Genomic DNA, 25,623 nt, shown 5'->3' on the forward strand with positions numbered 1-25,623 from the left:
ACTTCAACCCTAACCCTAACCCTATATGGGTACAGTAGCGTAGTGGTTATGTTACTGGGCTAGTAATCCAGAGGCCTGGACTAAAATCCAGAGTCACGAGTTCAAATCCCGCCACGGCGGCTGGCGAATTTAAATTCAATTAATTAAATAAAAATCTGGAATTAAAATACCAGTATCAGTAATGATGGCCATGAAACTACCGGATTGTCGTAAAAACCCATCTGGTTCACTAATGTCCTTTAGGGAAGGAAACCTGCCGTCCTTACCCGGTCTGGCCTATATGTGACTCCAGACCCACAGCAATGTGGTTGATTCTTAATTGCCCTCTTAGGGATGGGCAATAAATGCCGGCCTTGCCAGCGACGCCCACATCCCGTGAACGAATAAAAAAAAAACAAGACATCCCATCTCCTGTATTCAATGAAACCAAGCATGCCGAATGCCTTCTTCACCACCCTATCCACCTGTGACTCCACTTTCAGATCTCTTTGTTCTATAACTCTCCCCAACGCCCTACCATTAACGGAGTAGGTCCTGGCCCGATTCGATCTACAGGAGCTGATCCGAGTGGGGGTGGGGGGGTATAATGTTGTTGACTCCAAGCACCGCATCTTACCGATGGGCAAGTTCTAGTTCTTTGACTGCGTTCAACACTGCCTTGAGGTTGCTCTTCTCATCACGGAGGATAGAGGTGGCCAGTCTCTGCAGCACCAAGGCCATGTTAAACATGAGCACTGTGTCGTTAGGGGCCGCGTGCCTGGCCTGTGGAAACAAACCATCCCTTCATTCACCGAGATTCTGTTCATGAGCGGAGACAACCGACGAGAGACACTGCTGCACATGCAACCGTTTCCATTCCACGCGACATACACACTGACGTGTTGACGTCACAAACTCCGTTCCCTCGACACCGACTCCATCCCTCTCCCCGGCCGCTGTCTGAGGCTGAACCAAGCCGTTCGCAACCTATTTGACCCCGAGATGAGCTTCCGACCCCATATCCGCTCCATCACCGAGACCGCCCGCTTCCACCTCCGTAACACCGCCCGTCTCCGCCCCCTGCCTCAGCTCATCTGCTGCTGAAACCCTCATCCCTGCCTTTGTCACCTCTAAACTCGACTATTCCAATGCTCTCCTGGCCGGCCTCCCATCTTCCACCCTCCATAAACTTGAGCTCATCCAAGACTCTGCTGCCCCCCGTATCCTAACTCGCACCGAGTCCCGTTCACCCATCACCCCCTGTGCTTGCTGATCTACGTTGGCTCCCAGTCCGGGAACGCCTCGATTTTAAAATTCGTATCTTTGTTTTCAAACAGGTGACCAAAAGCTTGGTCAAAGTGGTAGGTTTTAATGATGCTCTTAAAGGACGAGAGAGAGGCGGAGAGGTTTAGGGAGAGAATTCCAGAGCTTAGGGCCCAGGCAGCTGAAGGCACGGCCGCCAATGGAGGAGCGATTAAAATCGGGGATGAGCAAGAGGCCAGAATTGGCGTTTCAAATGGCCTCATCCCTCCCTATCTCTGTAACCTCCTCCAGCCCTACAAACCTCCAAGATCTCTGCGCTCCTCCAATTATTGCCTCGTGCGCATCCCCGATTTTCGTCGCTCCACCATTGGAGGCCGTGCCTTCAGCTGCCTGGGCCCAAAGCTCTGGAACTCCATTCCTAAACCTTTCTGCCTCCCTCCCCTCCTTTAAGACGCTCCTTAAAACTTACCTCTTTGACCAAGCTTTTAGTCACCTGTCCTAATATCTCCTTATGTGGCTCAGTGTCAAATTTTATTTGATAATTGTTCCTGTGAAGCATCCTGGAACATTTTACTTTGTTAAAGGCGCTATATAAAATGCAAGTTGTTGTTTTTTATATATACGATCTATCTACAATATATTAAGAATCTTACATCTGCACACACTTCTTGTCTATAAAACCTCACTTCCTGCCATCAAGTTTTGGTCACACTTTTGTGTCAGCTTTTCCTATTATAAATTCCTATGTCCACGTTTATAATGGGAACTCCCTATGTAAACCTGTCACGCTGTAATTACACCCTCCTGCCAGTGGTGGCACTCTAGTGCCTCATTTCTTTATATCCCAGCTCCACAGTCTGTATTTTGGAGCAATTCCTATCCAACTCTTCTTCCCCAACTACTGTTAAGTTTTGCTATTTAATGAAATTGTTATAATAACATAACGACAGAACATACGAGTATAAAATGGGACTTGACTTATGTCCAAACCACTGCCCTTTTAAAATCAAATACTGTCGCACCCATTTCCCTGCGTCCGTAGACAGTCATGTGGGGAACCCGGAAGCAAATTAAGTGCATCGCAATCTGCGATCGCAACTCAACTGGAGGTAAGTGTTTGAGCTTCTGGGTTTCCCGCGAGCCAGGCAGTCAGATTGACGGGCGGGCTTGCCTGTCGGAAGGAAAAAGGAGCTGCGAATCGGAGAGGGGGGAGGGAGGGAGAGAGAGAGAGATCGATCATGGGCCCTGGAAAAAAAAATCGGAGGTGGGGGGGTTTGGTGGGGGAATGAGGACAGCATCAGGGGGGCTGATCGCGGGGTTCCTGTCGGCTTGTTGGGCCTGGACGAGGCAGTCCTGCTTCTCCGGGCCCACGAGCAGTGCAATAAAGGCCCTCACTCACCTCACGGATCTGGCCCTTCCCGCCTGCTTTCACCTGACATGAATCAGAAGTGATGGGGAAACCCGAGCGGGCAGGGTTAAATTCAATTAAGTTTTCCAGTGCACCTAACATTAAGTACCTCAAGCATCTCCATGAGGTACATTGCCCCTTTAAGTATCGGCCCACCGACTTTTAGTGGGGGCCGGACTTCCTGGTGTCTGCTCTCTACACACAGAGACAAACCTCCCCGGGTTAAACCCAGGAGTGGGCGCATTGAACATAAGAACATAAGAAATAGGAGCAGGAGTAGGCCAATCGGCCCCTCGAGCCTGCTCCGCCATTCAATAAGATCATGGCTGATCTGATCCTAACCTCAAATCTATATTCATGTCCAATTTCCTGCCCGCTCCCCGTAACCCCTAATTCCCTTTACTTCGAGGAAACTGTCTATTTCTGATTTAAATTTATTTAATGTTGTAGCTTCCTGGGGCAGCAAATTCCACAGACCTACTACCCTCTGAGTGAAGAAGTTTCTCCTCATCTCAGTTTTGAAAGAGCAGCCCCTTATTCTAAGATTATGCCCCCTAGTTCTAGTTTCACCCATCCTTGGGAACATCCTTACCGCATCCACCCGATCAAGCCCCTTCACAATCTTATATGTTTCAATAAGATCGCCTCTCATTCTTCTGAACTCCAATGAGTAGAGTCCCAATCTACTCAACCTCTCCTCATATGTCCGCCCCCTCATCCCCGGGATTAACTGAGTGAACCTTCTTTGTACTGCCTTGAGAGCAAGTATGTCTTTTCTTAAGTATGGAGACCAAAACTGTATGCAGTATTCCAGGTGCGGTCTCACCAATACCTTATATAACTGCAGCAATACCTCCCTGTTTTTATATTCTATCCCCCTAGCAATAAAAGCCAACATTCCGTTGGCCTTCTTGATCACCTGCTGCACCTGCATACTAACTTTTTGCAGTCCCACTCCTGGAGTTAAGTTATTATTTTAATCTCCCACCAGCCCCCAACCCACCCTTTCTTGGGGGTTAAGATTACCCCAATGATCTCCAGGTTGTCAGTGCAGCACCATAACCACCTCACTACGGTAAGACTCTTTACGGTGGGCGTTCCGTTCTAAGGGCCTTGGGCCGTCGACTAGATTTTCCTCAGTTAAAACAAAAAAAGTTACCTTCAGCAACGTCTGTTTACACTCCTGAAGTTTGCCACACTTGAAGTAAGCTCTTGCCAAGAAGAGCAGCACTTCTGTGCTCTTGTGTTTGTAAAACTTCTTCAAGCAGTTCTCGTACTGGAGGAGACAAAAGCACACGTTACTTGTCACGAGCTACGAGTGGGCAACGAGGACATGAAATTATCATCGGCAAAAGGAGGAAAAAAGAGGGGTTAGGGGCAGAATCCAGAATAGCTTTAAGAAAGGGAAGTGGGTAGTTATTTGAAAAAGACGAATTGGAAAGGGCAAGACAGTGGGACTAATTGGATAGCTCTTTCAGAGAGCTGCCACAGGCAAGACGGGCCGAACGGCCTCCTTCTGTGCTGTCAAATTCTATGATTCCAAACGGGTAATTAAAGATAAGCAGGGTAACTATCAAAAACTCAACAGGCACTGTGTTCAAAACATCCTGAAAATAGGCCAACTCTACCAAAGCAGGGGTGTCTTAAGTTATTGTTCACCTGGGCTGTATAAGTGGGCGGTAGGGAGCCACGTGTAATGTTTAGACCCCCGTCCCCATTAATTCCCAGATATCTCAAGTTACCAATCTCGGTGTTCTGATTAAGGATTTATCCACCAACGAGGCCACAGTGCGAGGAACAACCCTTTCCTAAAACTCCGGCCCACGAAACCTAGGCAAGACAGAGGGTCAGAGGGATCTTGGTGTGCAAGTTCACAGATCCCTGAAGGCGGCGGAACAGGTAGATAAGGTGGTAAAGAAGGCATATGGGATACTTGCCTTTATTAGCCGAGGCATAGAATATAAGAACAAGGAGGTTATGATGGAGCTGTATAAAACACTGGTTAGGCCACAGCTGGAGTACTGTGTGCAGTTCTGGTCGCCACACTACAGGAAGGATGTGATCGCTTTGGAGAGGGTGCAGAGGAGATTCACCAGGATGTTACCAGGGCTGGAGCGCTTCAGCTATGAAGAGAGACTGGGAAGATTGGGTTTGTTTTCCTTGGAGCAGAGGAGGCTGAGGGGGGACATGATTGAGGTGTACAAAATTATGAGGGGCACAGATAGGATGGATACTAAGGAGCTTTTTCCCTTCGTTGAGGGTTCTATAACAAGGGGGCATAGATTCAAGGTAAAAGGCGGGAGGTTTAGAGGGGATTTGAGAAAGAACTTTTTCACCCAGAGGGTGGTTGGAGTCTGGAACTCACTGCCTGAAAGGGTTGTGGAGGCAGGAACCCTCACAACATTCGATGAGCACTTGAAATGCCATAGCATACAAGGCTACGGACCAAATGCTGGAATATGGGATTAGAGTAGACAGGGCTTGATGGCCGGCGCGGACACGATGGGCCGAAGGGCCTCTATCCGTGCTGTATAACTCTATGACTCTATGAAACTCAAACAGGATAAACCAGCGAGCGAGAGGCACAATGACGTTGGCCGGGTTTTAAGGGGCACGTCGCAGGGGCTCGGAGGCCGCGTTGGGCCCACGGAATGCAGGATAAAACACACCTGTGCATTTAAAAAAAAAAGGAAGAAAAGACTTGGCAAAGCATTTCACATCCGATGAATCACTATGGAATTCAACGCAGTCGCGACAACCATTTTGTACGCAGCAAGATCCCACAGAAAGATGAATGACCAGTTGTAGTTGTTGCGATGCTGGTTGAAGGGGGAAAGCTGGCCAAAATATGCGAGGACTGCCTGTTCTTTTTTGAAACAATGCCCGTGGGGATCTTTAGCTTCTGCAGGAATAGGCAGACTGGGAATCTGCACTCCCTCAGTACCGAACCGTAAGAGGTTTACAGCACAACTCTACAGTTGCTGGGGCAACCGATTTCGGTCTTGGTAAGGTACCACATTATTACTTAGCATACAGGAGCAGATGAAGATGCAAAGACTTTACGTTGAGTATCGAATTCCCCTTTAACCGGCCTGTGCTCCTTGTTCGTTTAGTCTTCAGCTCGAGAGCGAACCAAAGTGGTGAAACTGCCCCCGGAAATATCTGAATGAAGGCAATTAGTAAGTTTATATAAAGTGTAGGTTTGATACATACCATCTGCACCGCACTTATGTACTGCTTCTGCTCCACGTAGATATGTGCAAGGTTTAGCCAGACGTCGCTTATTTCTGCTGTAGCCTCTCTCACCTGAGCAAAAACATCCCGAGCCTCGCGGACATATCCCTTGTGGGCCAATACAGCGCCTGGCGAGGAACAAGGCTTTTAAAAACATTTGCAAATCACCGTGGCACTGCCTACAGTAAGGTCAGAGGACGTGCGATTCCTACACGCACAGGGACATTATATAAAACACGGTGTATGGTTCTTCTGCAAGTGTCTCTTTACAAAGTCTTTTAAGTAAACAACAGACGAGTTCACACAGGGGTGAATTAAGATATTTTTGCTTTGGTCTTACATGTCCTCCGAGAGTTCCCTTTCTTTACAGGAACGGGAGAAGGCCATTCAGCCCCTCGAGCCTGTTCCGCCATTTGATTAGTTCATGGCTGATTTGTATCTTAACTCCATTTGCTCCATGTCCCTAAACGCCCGTACCCGAGAAAATTCTATCAATCTCAGGCTACGCGTTTTATTACTGCTTTAACATTTATAATGTATTAGCGTCACAAACTGCCCTTTACCAACAGTCTTTCTCGTCATGTTTTACCAGAGCACTCATCAACTCTACCCCATCAACAGTCAATCTGTTCCAATCGAAACAGGCTCCATCTCCGATAGGGAGAACCGTTTTTAAGTTTTAATGCATTTAATTTAAAGTCCGGCGTGTTTGTCACATATCAGATATCAGTCACGCAAAAAATTCCTAATTGACTCAAATTTTCCTGGAATAAAAGCACATTTATTTCATTCCCTGAGCACATCTCTTACAAATCCCTTTCCAAAACCTTTTGATGAGGTAACAGAGAGGGTTGATGAGGGCAATGCGGCTGATATTGTGTATATGGACTTCCAAAAGGTGTTTGATAAAGTGCCGCATAAAAGGCTTGTCAGCAAGGTTGAAGCCCATGGAATAAAAGGGGCAGTGACAGCATGGATATGAAATTGGCTAAGTGACAGGAAACAGAGAGTAGTGGTGAACGGTTGTTTTTCGGACTGGAGGGAGGTGTACAGTGGTGTTCCCCAGGGGTCAGTGCTGGGACCACTGCTTTTCTTGATATATATTAATGACTTGGACTTGGGTGTACAGGATATAATTTCAAAATTTGCAGATGACACAAAACTTGGAAGGGTAGTGAACAGTGAGGAGGATAGTGATAGACTTCAAGAGGATATAGACAGGCTGGTGGAATGGGCAGACACGTGGCAGATGAAATTTAATGCAGAGAAGTGCGAAGTGATACATTTTGGTAGGAAGAACGAGGAGAGGCAATATAAACTAGAGGGCACAATTCTAAAGGGGGTATAGGAACAGAGAGACCTGGGGGTATATGTACACAGGTCGTTGAAGGTGGCAGGGCAGGTTGAGAAAACAGTTAAAAAAGCATATGGGATCCTGGGCCTTATAAATCGACCCCATAGAGTGCAAAAACAAGGAGGTTATGATGAACCTTTATAAAACACTGATTCGACCACAACTGGAGTATTGTGTCCAATTCTGGGCACCGGACTTTGGGAAGGATGTGAAGGCCTTAGAGAGGGTGCAGAAAAGATTTACTAGAATGGTTCCAGGGATGAGGGACTTCAGTGGATAGACTGGAGAAGCTGGGGTTTGTTCTCCTTAGAGCAGAGAAGGTTGAGAGGAGATTTGATAGAGGTGTTCAAAATCATGAAAGGTCTAGACAGAGTGAATAGAGAGAAACTCCACTGGCGGAAGGGTCGAGAACCAGAGGACATGGATTTAAGGTGATTGGCAAAAGAACCAAAGGCGACATGAGGAAAAACGTTTTTTTACACAGCGAGTGGTTAGGATCTGGAATGCACTGCCCGAGGGGGTGGTGGAGGCAGATTCAATCATGGCCTTCAAAAGGGAATTGGATAAATACTTGAAAGGAAAAGATTTGCCGGGCTATGGGGAAAGGGCGGGAGAGTGGGGCTAACTGGATTGCTCTTGCAGAGAGCCGGCCCGGATTCGATGGGCTGAATGGCCTCCTTCTGTGCTGTAACCTTTCTACGATTCTAGTAGCCATGTGCACCCATCCCCCACCGCCGTACCCCATCCCAAAAGCAGAATCTCCGACTTACCGCGAGCAACCCCATGGCATTTAGCAAAAAATAAACACGCTGGAAATTTCATGTCGTGTTGAAACCCTCATCCTATTTCCCTTCATCCCTCCTACTCTTCCTGACTCTCTGTTTCCCTCAAAGAGACCTTGTTTGTTTTCAAAAATCCAACTTTTAAAAAAAAAATGTAAAAAATCAAATTAAAATGAGGAAAGACACAGTCTGTCTCTCTCTTTCTCGAAACTGCGGACCATACCTACCTATGCCATTAGCAGCGTACAGATTCTTTGGATCGTTTCTCAGCACTTGTTTGTAGATTGCTAGAGCTCGGTCCTGGTGACGTTTCTCCTAATGAAGCAGGGGGAAAAAAAAACAGACCAAGTTACGAACAAATGGAAATCCCAAGCCCCTTTGTACTGCAGCGGAAAAGAGGCCCACTCCCCAATTCAAAACAACGTGCATTTATATAGCGCCTCTAACGTAGTAAAACGTCCCAAGGCGCTTAATTATTTCATACGCTATAGCGGTTAATGTTTTACTGATATTCTCATGGACCTCCTGTGACGTTGCTCGTGGACTCTGGAACTCTGCGGATAAGAACATAAGAAATAGGAGCAGGAGTAGGCCAATCGGCCCCTCGAGCCTGCTCCGCCATTCAATAAGATCATGGCTGATCTGATCCTAACCTCAAATCTAAATTCATGTCCAATTTCCTGCCCGCTCCCCGTAACCCCTAATTCCCTTTACTTCTAGGAAACTGTCTATTTCTGTTTTAAATTTATTTAATGATGTAGCTTCCACAGCTTCCTGGGGCAGCAAATTCCACAGACCTACCACCCTCTGAGTGAAGAAGTTTCTCCTCATCTCAGTTTTGAAAGAGCAGCCCCTTATTCTAAGATTATGCCCCCTCGTTCTAGTTTCACCCATCCTTGGGAACATCCTTACCGCATCCACCCGATCAAGCCCCTTCACAATCTTATATGTTTCAATAAGATCGCCTCTCATTCTTCTGAACTCCAACGAGTAGAGTCCCAATCTACTCAACCTCTCCTCATACGTCCGCCCCTTCATCCCCGGGATTAACCGAGTGAACCTTCTTTGTACTGCCTCGAGAGCAAGTATGTCTTTTCTTAAGTGTGGAGACCAAAACTGTATGCAGTATTCCAGGTGCGGTCTCACCAATACCTTATATAACTGCAGCAATACCTCCCTGTTTTTATATTCTATCCCCCCAGCAATAAAAGCCAACATTCCGTTGGCCTTCTTGATCACCTGCTGCACCTGCATACTAACTTTTTGATTTTCTTGCACTGGGACCCCCCAGATCCCTTTGTACTGCAGTACTTTGTCTTACCTTCTCTCTATCCCTGGTTGGCTGGTGCAAGGTCTGAAGCCAAACATTGCCCAAAGCCAACATTGAGTAGGTGTCGTTCTGAGTCGACGGCTGCTTCAAGATTCGTTCAAACTTCTTCTGTCCCGGCCCCCACTCCTGTTTGGCCAAGTGAAGGTTTCCAATCAGGGACCATGCATCTGGATGATCCTGAGGACAAAATTAAAACAAAATAGTTCACTTCAAAAAAAAAAAAAAAAAATCCACTGGAAATGTTTACGACCAGGCGTCATGACTGAACATTTGTTCCTTTGCAGTCACAGCTTGAGGTTCAGGGAGGAGACAGACAGAAACAAGCAGACACAAGACGGCAGCCAACGAGCTCAAGATGCTGGACGCCTCCCCGAGCGGGAGAAAGCGGCGCGCGTAGGTTGTCAGCCTTTCCATCTTGATCAGGAATGCAGCACGTAACGTGTATGGGTGCGCGTGGGCGTGTGTGTGTGAACGTGTGTAGGCAGGAGTGCGTTTGCCAGTCCACTGTGTAAGGGGACAGTGGAGGAAGGGCTTGCTCCAATGCAGCAATTCTCCAGACAGACAATCACAATGTGGGGGCACAGGGAGACGCTGGAGAAAAGGCAGGCTGAAACATTTCCCCCGGGCCCCACTACAAGGGTGAATACATGGCGGATCCCCCCCACCAGATCAGTAGGGCCCCCCGACTTCCGAATATTCCTACACTGCACACAGCAGTGTTAACTGCTTTTTGGAAACTGCAAGGCAGGAGAAATGCAGAATTAATTGGGCTGAATGTCATAATATGGGTCAGTGCTTAAGGGAAATAAAAACCAGGATTAATCTGAGCGCCGCGCAACTGGACAAGGCTCGGGGAATAAGGAAATCTGGTCCAGCAACAACCCCCGTCTACGGCAAAGGTGAGAACTTACCCAAGAGGTTTGATACGGTCGATGAGAACCAGGGGCCACAAATATAAGATAGTCAGCAATAAATCCAATGGGGAATTCAGGAGAATCTTTCCCAGAGAGTGGTGAGAATGTGGAACTCGCTCCCACAAGGAGTAGTTGAGGTGAACAGTATCGATGCATTTGAGGGGAAGCAAAGATAAACACATGAGGGAGAAGGGAATAGAAGGATATGTTGATAGGTATTAGGTTAAGTAAGATGGGAGGGGGCTCGTGTGGAGCATAAACACGGGCACAGACCAGTTGGGCCGAATTCTAAGTAAAACTGTGGTTAAACTTAGTGAGATACAAAAGTTCACGGTGAGAGGCAATTAATCCAAGGCCAGGAGGTCATCAAATGAAGAGAGAGTAGAACGTGTAACGGGGGTACAGCAGTCCAGTGGTTAGCGAGATTATATTCCACCAGGACAAGTTGCATAATTGAATTCAATAAAACCAGTTCAATTATGGGCTGGCACCGGGAACAACTTGCATTTATACAGGGCCTTAAACGTGGTAAAATGTCCCAAGGGTGCTTCACAGGAGTGTAATCAGACAAGAATTAGACACCGAGCCACATAAGATGATATTAGGACAGGTGACCAAAAGCTTGGTCAAATGGGGTAGGTTTTGAATCAGCATCTTAAGGGAGGGGAGAGAGAGAGAGAGAGAGAGAGAGAGGCAGAGAGAGAGAGAGAGAGAGGGGCAGAGAGAGAGAGAGAGAGAGAGGGGCAGAGAGAGAGAGAGAGAGAGAGAGGCAGAGAGAGAGAGAGAGAGGGGGGCAGAGAGAAGAGAGAGAGAGGCAGAGAGAGAGAGGGACAGAGAGAGAGAGAGAGGGGGCAGAGAGAGAGAGAGAAGGGGGCAGAGAGAGAGAGAGGGGCAGAGAGAGAGAGAGAGAGAGAAAGAGAGAGAGAGAGAGAGAGAGAGAGAGGCAGAGAGAGAGAGAGGGGCAGAGAGAGAGAGAGAGAGAGAGGGGCAGAGAGAGAGAGAGAGAGGGGGCAGAGAGAGAGAGAGAGAGAAGGGGGCAGAGAGAGAGAGAGAGAGGGGCAGAGAGAGAGAGAGAGAGAGAGGAGGGGTTTAGGGAGTGAGAAAGCGAATAGAAAAAAGCTGCCGGGTTGCTGAAAAACACCAAATGGTTCACTAATGGCCCTCGGGGAAGGGAACCGACTGGCCTCCATTATGTGATTGACTCCTAATGCCCCCTCAGGGCAGCTAGAGATGGGGCGATAAATGCATCAGTCCACACCCCAAGAACAAATTAAACTAAAGAAAAAGGAAATACTGGAAGTACAAAACAGGCAGCAAGTTTTGACGAAGGGCCTGTACCTGAAAGGGTTAAACCCGCATGACTGATCTGCGTATTTCCCGTCGTGTGTTTTTTTTTTCCTTTTTAGTTGTGCGAGCAAGAACATAAGAAATAGGAGCAGGAGTGGGCCATTCGGCCCCTCGAGCCTGCTCCGCCATTCAATCAGATCATGGCTGATCTTCGACCTCAACTCCACTTTCCTGCCCGATCCCCATATCCCTTGATTCCCCGAGAGTCCAAAAATCTATCGATCTTAATCTTGAATACACTCAACGACTATACGCAGCCCTCTGGGGCAGAGAATTCCAAAGATTCATAACCCTCTGAGTGCAGAAATTCCTCCTCATCTCAGTCCTAAATGGCCGACCCCTTATCCTGAGACTATGCCCCCTAGTTCTAGCTACATCATTAAATAAATTCAAAACAGAAATTAGACAGTTTCCTAGAAGTAAAGGGAATTAGGGGTTACGGGGAGCGGGCAGGAAATTGGACATGAATTTAGATTTGAGGTTAGGATCAGATCAGCCATGATCTTATTGAATGGCGGAGCAGGCTCGAGGGGCCGATTGTCCTACTCCTGCTCCTATTTCTTATGTTCTTGGACTCTCCAGCCAGGGGAAACAACCTCTCAGCATCTACCCTGTCAAGCCCTCTCAGAATTTTATACGTTAACGTTAGTATGGCTCCACTGAGGTCATAAAAGCTTCGGTTTACATTTAGAGGTCCCCTCCGTGGATTTCACTAGAACCAACCTGGTTGATTTGTAGGGCTTCCTTAAACCAATCGGAGGCTTCATAAAAATTCCCCTTGTCTCTAGCCATGCAGCCCAGGCGTAGATAACCTGTGTGGAGATTGTACAGAGAGGAGACATAAAAAGCACGGTTTAAAAAAAAAATCTTTCCACTTCTTGTTATACGCTGCAAAGCACTCTGGATTTGTGAAGGAACCATTGCTGTGGAATAAACACATTGGGGGAAAAGAGAGTCCAGGCCCTTCGTTACTCCAACATGTCCACTCTTGTGAAAATTACAAAGCAAGGAGGATTATTTCAACTGTAAATACAATCAGCCACCTATCAAGGGGCAAATAATAACGCACCCAACATTGTACAATCCCCTTCCACGGCACGAGTTCCCCATAGCAACAGTAAACAGAACTCAGGAGATCTCGTAACACGCACGCTAGATATTTGCAAACGAAGGAAGCTTCCAAATCTCATAGAGTCATAGAGTTATACAGCACGGATAGAGGCCCTTCGGCCCATCGTGTCCGCGCCGGCCATCAGCCCTGTCTACTCTAATCCCATATTCCAGCATTTGGTCCGTAGCCTTGTATGCTATGGCATTTCAAGTGCTCATCCAAATGCTTCTTGAATGTTGTGAGGGTTCCTGCCTCCACAACCCTTTCAGACAGTGAGTTCCAGACTCCAACCACCCTCTGGGTGAAAAAGTTCTTTCTCAAATCCCCTCTAAACCTCCCGCCTTTTACCTTGAATCTATGTCCCCTTGTTATAGAACCCTCAACGAAGGGAAAAAGCTCCTTAGTATCCATCCTATCTGTGCCCCTCATAATTTTGTACACCTCAATCATGTCCCCCCTCAGCCTCCTCTGCTCCAAGGAAAACAAACCCAATCTTCCCAGTCTCTCTTCATAGCTGAAGCGCTCCAGCCCTGGTAACATCCTGGTGAATCTCCTCTGCACCCTCTCCAAAGCGATCACATCCTTCCTGTAGTGTGGCGACCAGAACTGCACACAGTACTCCAGCTGTGGCCTAACCAGTGTTTTATACAGCTCCATCTGCCACACTTATTTCAGGAACACGAAAGTCTGAATCCCAAGACGCTCGGTGCAGATTCTGGGATGTCAAGTTGCGAAGCAGGCTGAAATTTATGCATTTGTGTGTGAGTAACACTGAATTCTACTCAGTCCCGAGACACATCTTCTCCGCAACCAGTGCTGCAATCGAGGTGTTTAAAATTCATTCCCGGGACGTGGGTGTCGCTGGCCAGGCCGGCATTTATTGCCTATTCCTAGTTGCCCTGAAAAGGTCGTAACTTCTTGAACCGCTGCAGTAGCTGCTGATACAACCGAGTGTCTCGCTGGGCCACTTCAGAGCGCGGTTAAGAGTCAACCACGTTGGTGTCAGACTGGAGTCACGTGTAGGCCCTAACCGGGTAAGGACGGCAGGTTTCCTTCCCTAAAAGGACATTAGTGAACCGGTTGGGTTTTTAGGAGAATCCGACAGCTTCGGGGTCACTTTTACTGACACCGGCTTTTTATTTCCAGGTTTTTTTTTTCTTTTAAACTGAATTCAAACTCTCAAACTGCCCTGATGGGATTTGAACTCACGCTCTCCGGATTATTAACATAACTCACTACACCACCGCACCCTCACTCGCAAATCACGTAGGACTGGAGTAAGTGGTTTGAAGTGCACAGAATTTTTGAGGTGCGGGTCGCAGGCCTCTTTCTGGTACGTCACAGCTCAGCTCAGTTGCTGGTACTTGAGCCGTAGCCAGAAGACTGAGGGTCAGAGCCCCACTGAAGTCTGTAATCCGGGCGGCGCAGTACCTCAAGCACCGAGGGAGTGCTGCATTGCCGGAGGTGCGGTCCTTTAAACCGAGGCCAAGCCTGCCTGTTCCGGTGATTCGGGTGAATGATAAAGATCCCAGGGCACTACTGTAGAATCGTGGAATCTCACAGCGCAGAAGGAGGGCATTCAGCCCATCGTGCCTGTGACGGCTCTTTGAGAAACCAATCCAATTAGTCCCAGTCCCCTGCTCTTTCCCCGTAGCCCTGCAAATTTTTCCTTTTATCCAGTTTCCTTTTGAAAGTTAATATTGAATCTGCTTCCACCGCCCTTTCCACAGGAGTAGGCCATTCAGCCCCTCGTGCCTGTTCCGCCATTTGATAAGATCATGGCTGATCTGTGATCTAACTCCATATACCTGCCTTTGGCCCATATCCCTTAATACCTTTGGTTGCCAAAAAGCTATCCATCTCACATTTAAATTTAGCAATTGAGCTAGTGTCAATTGCCGTTTGCGGAAGAGAGTTCCAAACTTCTACCACCCTTTGTGTGTAGAAATGTTTTCTAATCTCGCTCCTGAAAGGTCTGGCTCTAATTTTTAGACTGTGCCCCCTACTCCTAGAATCCCCAACCAGCGGAAATAGTTTCTCTCTATCCACCCTATCTGTTCCCCTTAATATCTTATAAACTTCAATCAGATCACCCCATAACCTTCGAAACTCTAGAGAATACAACCCCAATTTGTGTAATCTCTCCTCGTAACTTAACCCTTGAAGTCCGGGTATCATTCTAGTAAACCTACGCTGCACTCCCTCCAAGGCCAATATGTCCTTCCGAAGGTGCGGTGCCCAGAACTGCTCACAGTAACTCCAGGTGCGGTCTAACCAGGGTTTTGTATAGCTACAGCATAACTTCTGCCCCCTTGTACTCCAGTCCTCGAGATATAAAGGCCAGCATTCCATTAGCCTTATTGATTATTTTCTGCACCTGTTCATGACACTTCAATGATCTATGTACTTAAGAAAAGACATACTTGCTCTCGAGGCAGTACAAAGAAGGTTCACTCGGTTAATCCCGGGGATGAGGGGGTGGACATATGAGGAGAGGTTGAGTAGATTGGGACTCTACTCATTGGAGTTCAGAAGAATGAGAGGCGATCTTATTGAAACATATAAGATTGTGAAGGGGCTTGATTGGGTGGATGCGGTAAGGATGTTCCCAAGGATGGGTGAAACTAGAACTAGGGGGCATAATCTTAGAATAAGGGGCTGCTCTTTCAAAACTGAGATGAGGAGAGACTTCTTCACTCAGGAGGGTAGTAGGTCTGTGGAATTTGCTGCCCCAGGAAGCTGTGGAAGCTACATCATTAAATAAATTTATAACAGAAATAGACAGTTTCCTCGAAGTAAAGGGAATTAGGGGTTACGGGGAGCGGGCAGGAAATTGGACACGAATTTAGATTTGAGGTTAGGATCAGATCAGCCATGATCTTATTGAATGGCGGAGCAGGCTCGAGGGGCCGATTGGCCTACTCCTGCTCCTATTTCTTATGTTCTTATAAGTCGATAAGGCTGTTTAAAAAAAAAGCATATGGGACCCTGGGCTTTATAAACCGAGGCATAGAGTACAAAAACAAGGATGTTATGCTAAACCTTTATAAATCAGCTGGAGTATTGTGTTCAATTCTGGGCACCACACTTGAGTAAGGATGTCAAGGCCTTAGAGAAGGTGCAGAGGAGATTTACTAGAATGGTTCCAGGGATGAGGGACTTCAGTTAGGTGGAGAGACTGGAGAAGCTGGGATTGTTCTCCTTGGAGCAGAGAAGGTTAAGGGGAGATTTAATAGAGGTCTTCAAAATTATGAAGGGTTTTGATAAGGTACATAGAGTAAATAAGGAGAAACTGTTTCCAGTGGCAGGAGGGTCGGTAACCACAGGTTGATTGGCAAAAGAACCAGAGGGGGAGATGAGGAGAATGTTTTTACGCAGAGAGTTGTTCTGATCTGGAATGAGCTGCCTGAAAGGGCGGGGGAAGCAGATTCAATAATAACTTTCAAAAGGGAATTGGATAAATACTTGAAAAGGAAAAATTTGCAGGGCTGCGGGGAAAGAGCAGGGGGAGTGGGACTAATTGGACAGCTCTTTCAAAGAGCCAGCACAGGCACCTTCTGAATGGCCTCCTTCTGTGCTGTACGATCCTATGATAAATAGCCACTGCCTTCGACAAGCAACGTGACCTCATTGTACCTGCAAACGCGATTCAAAGACCTACCCACCAGGCATAAAAACCACAGTGTCACTCCTAACCTCCACCAACAGCAACCCCCCCCGACAACCCCCGCAAAAAAAACAGGCCCGAGGAATTACTTACAGTCTACGTAATTAGGATGTTCTCTTAAAACATTCTTGTACAAAATTTCTGCCTCGTGGTATTCGCACAGGGCCTCGTACAGTCTGGCCAGGTTATAGGAGGTGGTGACCGAGATTGCGTTGTAGTAATGCTCATCGTGTTCCGCTTCTGCCTTGGCACGTTCGAGCGACGCCAGGAAGTATTTCTGCCAAGACAGGGCAATTCGTATCATTCGCAACACACGAAGAATCAAGGTATGTGGGTTGGAGGGAACTCGTAGCTACAGGACGAAGTGGGTCGGAGGAGAGGGGCGGACGGGCGGGGGGAGGAAAAGCAGGAGGGGGGGGAAAGGGGTCAGGAAGGAGGGAATTCTATATTACGTTATCATTAATCCCCAAATTTACGACGCTCAGGGGCAGGATGTCTGAGGAGGATTACCTTGGCTTCTCCCAAGTTTCCCAGTCGGAAGTGGAGTGCCCCGACGTTGTTGAGAATCTCAGGGGGTACGTCGGCCTGCACCTTCTCTTGAAGGATACGCGTAGCTGTCCCGTAGGCAGAGAGGGCACCCTGTAAAAACAGAATTCGACAAGGTCACTTCACCGGACACTGCCGTGTCAGGAAAAAAAAAGGTCCACATGCAGATACACCGTGCAGGGACGGAAGAAAAGCCAAGGACGAGAAGAGGCCATTCGGCCCATCGAATCCCATCCTGGTAACGCCCAACTCTCCGTCCAGCTGTGTTCTGCCGCCCCCGATACTGCGTCTCACAGATTACCTCAGCTACTTCTCACAATTTGCCTGAATTCCCTTCTACCAGTTGATCTAAATTTTGATATATGTTAATGACCTGGACTGTGGTATAGAGGATATCATTTCGAAGTTTGCAGATGACACAAAACTTGGAAAGGTGGTGAGGAGGATAGTAACAGACTTCAGGAGGACATAGACAGACGGGTGAAACGGGCAGACACGGGGCAGACGAAATTTAACGCAGGGACAAGAAGCGCAGACATCTGTATCCTGCTACACTCTTCCTGCCAGAGGCACGTCCACCGTATCGATGCTTCACGGAAACTCGTGTTATCAGTCTCCCCTCGTTGCAATCACCGATGGGGCTCAACTTTCTACAGTAAGCGGGCACAAGCAACTGTTTATTCCATTCCGCATTGTATCCCGGTGTCAAGGTTCACTACGTCAGTTTGTCAGAGTTGTGGGTTCAAACCCCACTCTTGAGATTTGAGCACATAGGAACAGGAGTAAGGCCATTCGGCCCCTCGTGCCTGCTCCGCCATTTGATAAGATCATGGCTGATCTGTGATCTAACTCCATATACCTGCCTTTGGCCCATATCCCTTAATAGCTTTGGTTGCCAAAAAGCTAGAAGAACATAAGAAATAGGAGCAGGAGTAGGCCAATCGGCCCCTCGAGCCTGCTCCGCCATTCAATAAGATCATGGCTGATCTGATCCTAACCTCAAATCTAAATTCATGTCCAATTTCCTGCCCGCTCCCCGTAACCCCTAATTCCCTTTACTTCTAGGAAACTGTCTATTTCTGTTTTAAACGCACAACGCAGAAACAGGCCATTCGGCCCGACTGGTCCATGCTGGTGTTTATTCTCCACACGAGCCTCCTCCCTCCCTACTTCATCTCACCCTATCAGCATATCCTTCTATTCCTTTCTCCCTCGTGTGTTTATCCAGCTTCCCCTTAAATGCATCTCTGCTATTCACCTCAACCACTCCTTGTGGGAGTGAGTTCCACATTCTCACCACTCTCTGGGTAAAGAAGTTTCTCCTGAATTCCCTATTGGATTTATTAGTGACTATCTAACATTTATGTCTTGGTCTCCCCCACAAGTGGAAACATCTTCTCTACGTCTACCCTATCAAACCCTTTCATAATCTTAAAGGCCTCTCTCAGGTCACCCCTCAGTCTTCGCTTTTCTAGAGAAAAGAGCCCCAGCCTGTTCAATCTTTCCTCTCAGATATAACCTCTCAGTTCTGGTACCATCCCAGTAAATCTTTTTTGCACCTTCTCCAGTGCCTCTATATCCTTTCTATAATATGGAGACCAGAACTGTGCACTGTACTCCAAGTGTGGTCTAACCAAGGTTCGATACAAGTTTAACATAACTTCTCTGCATTACAATTCTATCCCTCTAGGAATGAACCCCAGTGCTTGGTTTGTTATTTTTATGGCCTTATTAACCTGCGTCGTTACTTTTAGTGATTTGTGTATCCCTCTGCTCCTCTACCCCATTTAGACTGACACTCTTTGGGCAGTGCTGAGGGAGCGCCGCACTGCTGAAGTGACCGTCCTTAACGGATGAGACGTTAAACCTCGGCACCGTCTACCTGCTCGGGTGGATATTGAAGACCCCACAGCCGCTATTCGAAAAGCAGGCAACGTTCTGGAAAACAATCCATTTGCAACGAACGGATTATCTGGCCATGGGCCTCGTTTGTGGGATCTTGCTGTGCGCAAATTGGCTGCCGCGTTTCACTATATTACAGCAGTGACCGCACTTCAAAAAAGTACTTTGATTGGCGGAGCAGGCTCGAGGGGCCGTGCGACCTACTCCTGCTCCTTACGTTCTTACGGCTGTGAAGCAGTTTGGGACGTCCTGATAACGTGGCCAGGTGATACATGTAAACACTTGCTGAACGACTCGCCGCTGAAACAGACGCACCTGAATATCCGACTGTTCGAGGATCTGAGCCAGCTCGATCCAGGCCTCCACGTCATCCGGGTACTGTTCAGTCACCTTTTTAAGATGCCCCTGAAAAGAAACATGCATCCCCTTGTTTTAAGAGCTCTGGAAGCTGTTAAGTGACATCAAAAAAAAACACAGGTCCCACAGCTAAGTGGAGAAAGTCAACGATCGCGGTCAGCGCGTTCGAGTACCTTGGCGACTTCTCGCTTCTCCTGCTCTTCTGAGGTCGCGTAGAGCGAGCCTAGGATCTTCATAGTCTCGTAGTTGTTGGGATAGGCCTTGAGAACTTTCTCGAAGCACTGCGCTGCATTCTCCTTGTCCCCCCGGTATATGTACATCTGCCCGAGGCCGAAGAAAGGCAGGACGAAGGTGGTGGAAGCGAATTGGGTAGCTTGGTAATAGTACTGGAAAGCCTGGTCATAATCACCCTGTGGAGACAAGACGATTATACAAAGATGGGAGGGAAAGTAGAGAGTGAGGAGGACATAAAAAACCTACAAGGGGATACAGACAGGCTGGGTGAGTGGGCGGAGATTTGGCAGATGCAATACAATGTTGGAAAATGTGAGGTTATGCACTTTGGCAGGAAAAATCGGAGAGCAAGTTATTATCTCAATGGCGAGAAACTGGAAAGTACTGCAGTACAAAGGGATCTGGGGGTCCGAGTGCAAGAAAATCAAAAGGTTAGTATGCAGGTGCAGCAGGTGATCAAGAAGGCCAACGGAATGTTGGCTTTTATTGCTAGGGGGATAGAATATAAAAACAGGGAGGTATTGCTGCAGTTATATAAGGTATTGGTGAGACCGCACCTGGAATACTGCATACAGTTTTGGTCTCCATACTTAAGAAAAGACATACTTGCTCTCGGGGCAGTACAAAGAAGGTTCACTCGGTTAATCCCGGGGATGAGGGGGTGGACATATGAGGAGAGGTTGAGTAGATTGGGACTCTATTCATTGGAGTTCAGAAGAATGAGAGGCGATCTTATTGAAACATATAAGATTGTGAAGGGGCTTGATCGGGTGGATGCGGTAAGGATGTTCCCAAGGATGGGTGAAACTAGAACGAGGGGGCATAATCTTAGAATAAGGGGCTGCTCTTTCAAAACTGAGATGAGGAGAAACTTCTTCACTCAGAGGGTAGTAGGTCTGTGGAATTTGCTGCCCCAGGAAGCTGTGGAAGCTACATCATTAAATAAATTTAAAACAGAAATCGACAGTTTCCTGGAAGTAAAGGGAATTAGGGGTTACGGGGAGCGGGCAGGAAATTGGACATGAATTTAGATTTGAGGTTAGGATCAGATCAGCCATGATCTTACTGAATAGCGGAGCAGGCTCGAGGGGCCGATTGGCCTCCTCCTGCTCCTATTTCTTATGTTCTTATGAACAAGGACATTTGTGCCGCCAACGACGGTGAGGACGCCACGCGCTTGCGGGCAGGCGTCCAGGTACGCAACCACCCAACTCTGAAAGGCACGTTTTCCAAGTGTGACGCTACGAACAAGTGAACCGTGTCTTAGTTCAGAAAAACTGGAGGGTAGGCCTGACCTACGAGTTCGCGGGAGGAATTCTAGAGTTTGCGGGAGGTGGCCAGTCAGCCCATCAGACCTAGCCCTTCAACTGGAGCTAACGAATCTCACCTCCCTGCCCGGTCCCTTTTACGACTGCGAGAAAAGTTTTTAGAAACAGCAAAAGGCCCAACGAATCTCTGTCCCCCTTTTTGTTGATCTCAACCCAACCTACTTAGCTTCTGACCATATCCTTTCTTCGCATAAGAAATAGGAGCAGGAGTAGGCCATACGGCCCCTCGAGCCTGCTCCGCCATTCAATCAGATCATGGCTGATCTTCGACCTCAACTCCACTTTCCCGCCCGATCCCCATATCCCTTGATTCCCCCAGAGTCCAAAAACCTATCGATCTCAGCCTTGCATATACTCAACGACTCAATAAAGGTGTTGAATTGTCACTCGAACACGTTTATTAATTGGCCTTCCAATATCTTATTCCGCAGGTTTAGTACCCTACGCTCAAAAACTCCATCAGCTTCCTCATTTTTAAACTCGTGTCCCCCTGCATTTTGAACCTTGTACCATAGTGAACAATTTGCCCGATCAACTCGCTCGATGGCCTTTTACAAACCAGAAGATTGCAACTGGGCTTATCTTGAAACCTACTCTTCTCCAAAACAAGCCAGATTTCTTTTAACCACTCCCGATAACTCACAATTCCCGATCCCGGAATTACCAACATACGAAACTGACGGGCAGGAAAAAGACCAGCCTGTCCCTCCCACCATGTTGGCCGGAGCATCATGACTGAACACTCCCTCCCGCCATGTAATCCCCTGGGAGAGGCAAAAAACAGAGAAAAAAACCCAGGGCCAATAAGAGGGAAAAAATACTCTGGGAAATTCCTCTCCGACCCTCTCTGGCGATCGAAACCAGTCCAGGAGATCACACGGACCAAGTGTTATCAATAAAGACACTTATCTTCCACATGATGTGATCTCTGCCCCAGTCAGGAACTGGTCCAGCTCCCTCTCGAAGGCAGAGAGTCAGCTCCCCCCACACCAGCCGGCAACACAGTCCAGAGACTCGCTACTCTCTGGGAAAAGAGGAATCGCCCAATATCCAGTCTATTCCCACTCTTCCATAGTTTAAACTCGTGTCTCCTGGTCCTCCCCGATCTGTTAGACTGGAATAATCTATCAATATTTTTTTGTTGGCCAGGGAGAGAGAGAGAGAGAGAGAGAGAGAGATAGATTTATTTTTAAGAAGCAAATGCCCCTGCAGTCCACGAAGGGTTAACAGATATTTCTCCGCGGTTCAGGTAAACTCAGAAGATGGTTCTTTAACGAGGGTGTAAAATCTCGTTCTACAACTGTTCTCGTTAAAAATCGCCTGAATACCATCAGTTCCTTGCTCCATTCCAATATCTGAAATCTGTAGAAAGGAGTGGAAATGATAGTTATATAAAGCTCTGTAACTATAGTTACAGTTATATAAATCTCTGTAACTATAGTTACAGTTATATAAAGCTCTGTAACTATAGTACAGTTATATAAAGCTCTGGTCAGACTCCATCTGGAGTATTGTGTTCAGTTCTGGGCACTGCACCTCAGGAAGGATATATCAGCCTTGGGGGGGAGCGCAGCGGAGATTCACCAGAATGATACCGGGGCTAAAAGGGTTAAATTATGGGGACAGGTTGTATAAAATTGGGCTTGTATTCCCTTGAGTTTAGAAGATTAAGGGGTGATCTAATTGAGGTTTTTAAGATGATTAAAGGATTTGATAGGGTAGATAGAGAGAGAAAAACTATTTCCTCTGGTGGGGGGAGTCCAGAACAAGGGGGCAGAACCTTAAAATTAGAGCCAGGCCGTTCAGGGGTGATGTCAGGAAGCACTTCTTCTCACAAAGGGGAGTGGGAATCTGGAACTCTCTCCCTCAAAAAGCTGTTGGGGCTGGGGGTCAATTGAAAATTTCAAAACGGAGATTGATAAATTTTTGTTGGGTGAGGGGGATTAAGGGTTTTGGAGCCAAGGCGGGTAAATGGAGTTGAGGAACGGATCAGCCATGATCTAAATCAATAACAGAACAGGCTCGAGGGGCTGAATGGCCTCCTCCTGTTCCTAATCGTTAATATCTCAGTGCACGCAAGTTGATATCCCTTTTGTAAGCCGGTACGATACAGAACACACAGGCTGGACTGAAAGGCTCCCGTCAACTCACCTGAACGTGGAAGGACCTGGCCAGCTGGTAGCAGCTCTCCGCTTGCATAGCCTCCACCTCAGTGTTATGGAAGGCGTGGAGAGCCAGGTGCTGCACTTTGCTGTAGTCCTAAAAAGGGCCGGAAAAACGGGAATTCAGAAACTGAGCTTCATGGTACTGTACTGACAAACAAACCATTTATACAACGCTAACATACAGAGCCTAACTGAAAGGAGAAAGTCATAAGGGGATGTCGTGTTTGTTCTCCCATCGCTGTTCCCCATTTCTTAAAAACAAAAGGTGTACACATCGAGTTGAAGGATGTCAGTGCTAGGAAAGGGAACAATTTGCATTTATCCAGCGCCTTAAATGCAGCGAAACGTCCCAAGGCATTTCTCAGCAGCGATTATCAAACAAAAATTGACACCGAGCCACATAAGGAGATATTATGACAGGGGCTTGGTCAAAGAGGTAGGTTTTAAGGAGCGTCTTAAAAGGAGGAGAGAGAGGCGGAGAGGTTTAGGGAGGGAATTCCAGAGCTTAGGGCCCGGGCAGCTGAAGGCACGGCCGCCAACGGTGGAGCGAAGGGAGTGGGGGGGATGAACTTGCATTCACGTAGCATCTTTCACGACCTCAGGACGTCCCAAAGTGCTTTTGCAGTGTGGTCACCGTTGTAGTGCAGGATAGCCCCGCACATCAGGGGGTAGATTGTCCAGCCATTAACAATGAATGGGAGGTCAATCGAGCCCATTGCTCCAAATGCCACAGGTTATTTTATAAAAACGTCGCTGGCCTGCCCAAGATTAGAGGTCTGAGATACAATGTGAAGCCTTTGTATCAATAGTATCCCAGTTTGCAAAACCCTGAAAATAATCAATAAGGCTAATGGAATGCTGGCCTTTATATCTGGAGGACTGGAGTACAAGGGGGCAGAAGTTATGCTGCAGCTATACAAAACCCTGGTTAGACCGCACCTGGAGTACTGTGAGCAGTTCTGGGCACCGCACCTTCGGAAGGACATATTGGCCTTGGAGGGAGTGCAGCGTAGGTTTACTAGAATGATACCCGGACTTCAAGGGTTAAGTTACGAGGAGAGATTACACAAATTGGGGTTGTATTCTCTGGAGTTTCGAAGGTTAAGGGGTGATCTGATCGAAGTTTATAAGATATTAAGGGGAACAGATAGGGTGGATAGAGAGAAACTATTTCCGCTGGTTGGGGATTCTAGGAGTAGGGGGCACAGTCTAAAAATTAGAGCCAGACCTTTCAGGAGCGAGATTAGAAAACATTTCTACACACAAAGGGCGGTAGAAGTTTGGAACTCTCTTCCGCAAACGGCAATTGATACTAGCTCAATTGCTAAATTTAAATCTGAGATGGATAGCTTTTTGGCAACCAAAGGTATTAAGGGATACGGGCCAAAGGCAGGTATATGGAGTTAGATCACAGATCAGCCATGATCTTATCAAATGGCGGAGCAGGCACGAGGGGCTGAATGGCCTACTCCTGTTCCTATGGTCAATAAGTGTTTAAAACTGAACCCAACATTTTTTTTTAAAAAATACATTCTCGGGATTTATTGCCTGTCCCCTAGTTGCTCTGAGAAGGCGGCGATACAACTGAGGGGTTTGCTCGGCCACTTCAAAGGGGAACTTAAGAGTCAACCACATTGGTGTGGGACAGGAGTCACATATAGGCCCAGACCGGGTAAGGACGGCAGGTTTCCTTCCCTAAAGGGCATCGGTGAACCAGTTGGGTCACTTCAACTGAATTCAAATTCTCAAAATGCGATGGTGGGATCTGAACTCACGATCTCTGGATTATTAGTCCAGGCCCTTGTAATACTAGTCCGTAACATGACCGCTACACCGCCGTAACCAAGTGTAGCTCGAGTTTGTACCTTTTTGAAGAAGAAGTGGTTGGCCAGGTGATTTAGTACCATGGGGTTGCTGGGGTCGATCGTGTAGGCCCTCGAGAGTAGCTGGACGCCATTTTTGATGGAATCAGCCTAGGGAAGCAACAAAAAGGGCCAGTGAGCTCACAAGTTTATTCAACATTCGGTACATAACGATCACCTAGTGCAGCCAGCTGGACCTCTTCGCTGCCACATATCAAGATTCGCCGCAAGTTTTTTTTTTAAGCTGCTTCTCATTTCCCCGACGACAGAATGCCAAACTTTCAGGGCGTTCCCCGAATCCAACTGAAGGATACACGAGAGTAGAAATTTTCAGGAACAGCAAAAGGGGCCACGAGACCAAGCCCGCCTCCCGTTCCGTACAGTCAACCCACCTTTTTTTTATTATTCGTTCATGGGATGTGGGCGTCGCTGGCAAGGCCGGCATTTATTGCCCATCCCTAATTGCCCCTTGAGAAGGTGGTGGTGAGCCGCCTTCTTGAACCGCTGCAGTCCGTGTGGTGAAGGTTCTCCCACAGTGCTGTTAGGAAGGGAGTTCCAGGATTTTGACCCAGCGACGATGAAGGAACGGTCGATATATTTCCAAGTCGGGATGGTGTGTGACTTGGAGGGGAACGTGCAGGTGGTGTTGTTCCCATGTGCCTGCTGCCCTTGTCCTTCTAGGTGGTAGAGGTCGCGGGTTTGGGAGGTGCTGTCGAAGAAGCCTTGGCGAGTTGCTGCAGTGCATCCTGTGGATGGTACACACTGCAGCCACTGTGCGCCGGTGGTGAAGGGAGTGAATGTTTAGGGTGGTGGATGGGGTGCCAATCAAGCGGGCTGCTT

General features: G+C 47.6%; 1 protein-coding gene across 1 annotated transcript in view; it reads right to left on the reverse strand.

Moving 5' to 3' along the window:
- The window catches only part of ctr9 (CTR9 homolog, Paf1/RNA polymerase II complex component), a 72,770-nt gene that overhangs the window by 12,946 nt on the left and 34,201 nt on the right, over positions 1 to 25,623 (reverse strand). Inside the window, 12 exon segments of the mRNA XM_067993602.1 lie at positions 617 to 762; positions 3,810 to 3,926; positions 5,864 to 6,012; positions 8,248 to 8,335; positions 9,342 to 9,527; positions 12,335 to 12,423; positions 16,483 to 16,666; positions 16,900 to 17,028; positions 19,153 to 19,242; positions 19,368 to 19,604; positions 22,908 to 23,015; positions 24,787 to 24,894. Of these exon segments, the coding sequence (XP_067849703.1) occupies positions 617 to 762; positions 3,810 to 3,926; positions 5,864 to 6,012; positions 8,248 to 8,335; positions 9,342 to 9,527; positions 12,335 to 12,423; positions 16,483 to 16,666; positions 16,900 to 17,028; positions 19,153 to 19,242; positions 19,368 to 19,604; positions 22,908 to 23,015; positions 24,787 to 24,894 (1,631 nt within the window).

The sequence above is a fragment of the Heptranchias perlo genome, chromosome 12 (assembly GCF_035084215.1).
Source record: "Heptranchias perlo isolate sHepPer1 chromosome 12, sHepPer1.hap1, whole genome shotgun sequence".
Lineage (NCBI taxonomy): Eukaryota > Metazoa > Chordata > Chondrichthyes > Hexanchiformes > Hexanchidae > Heptranchias > Heptranchias perlo.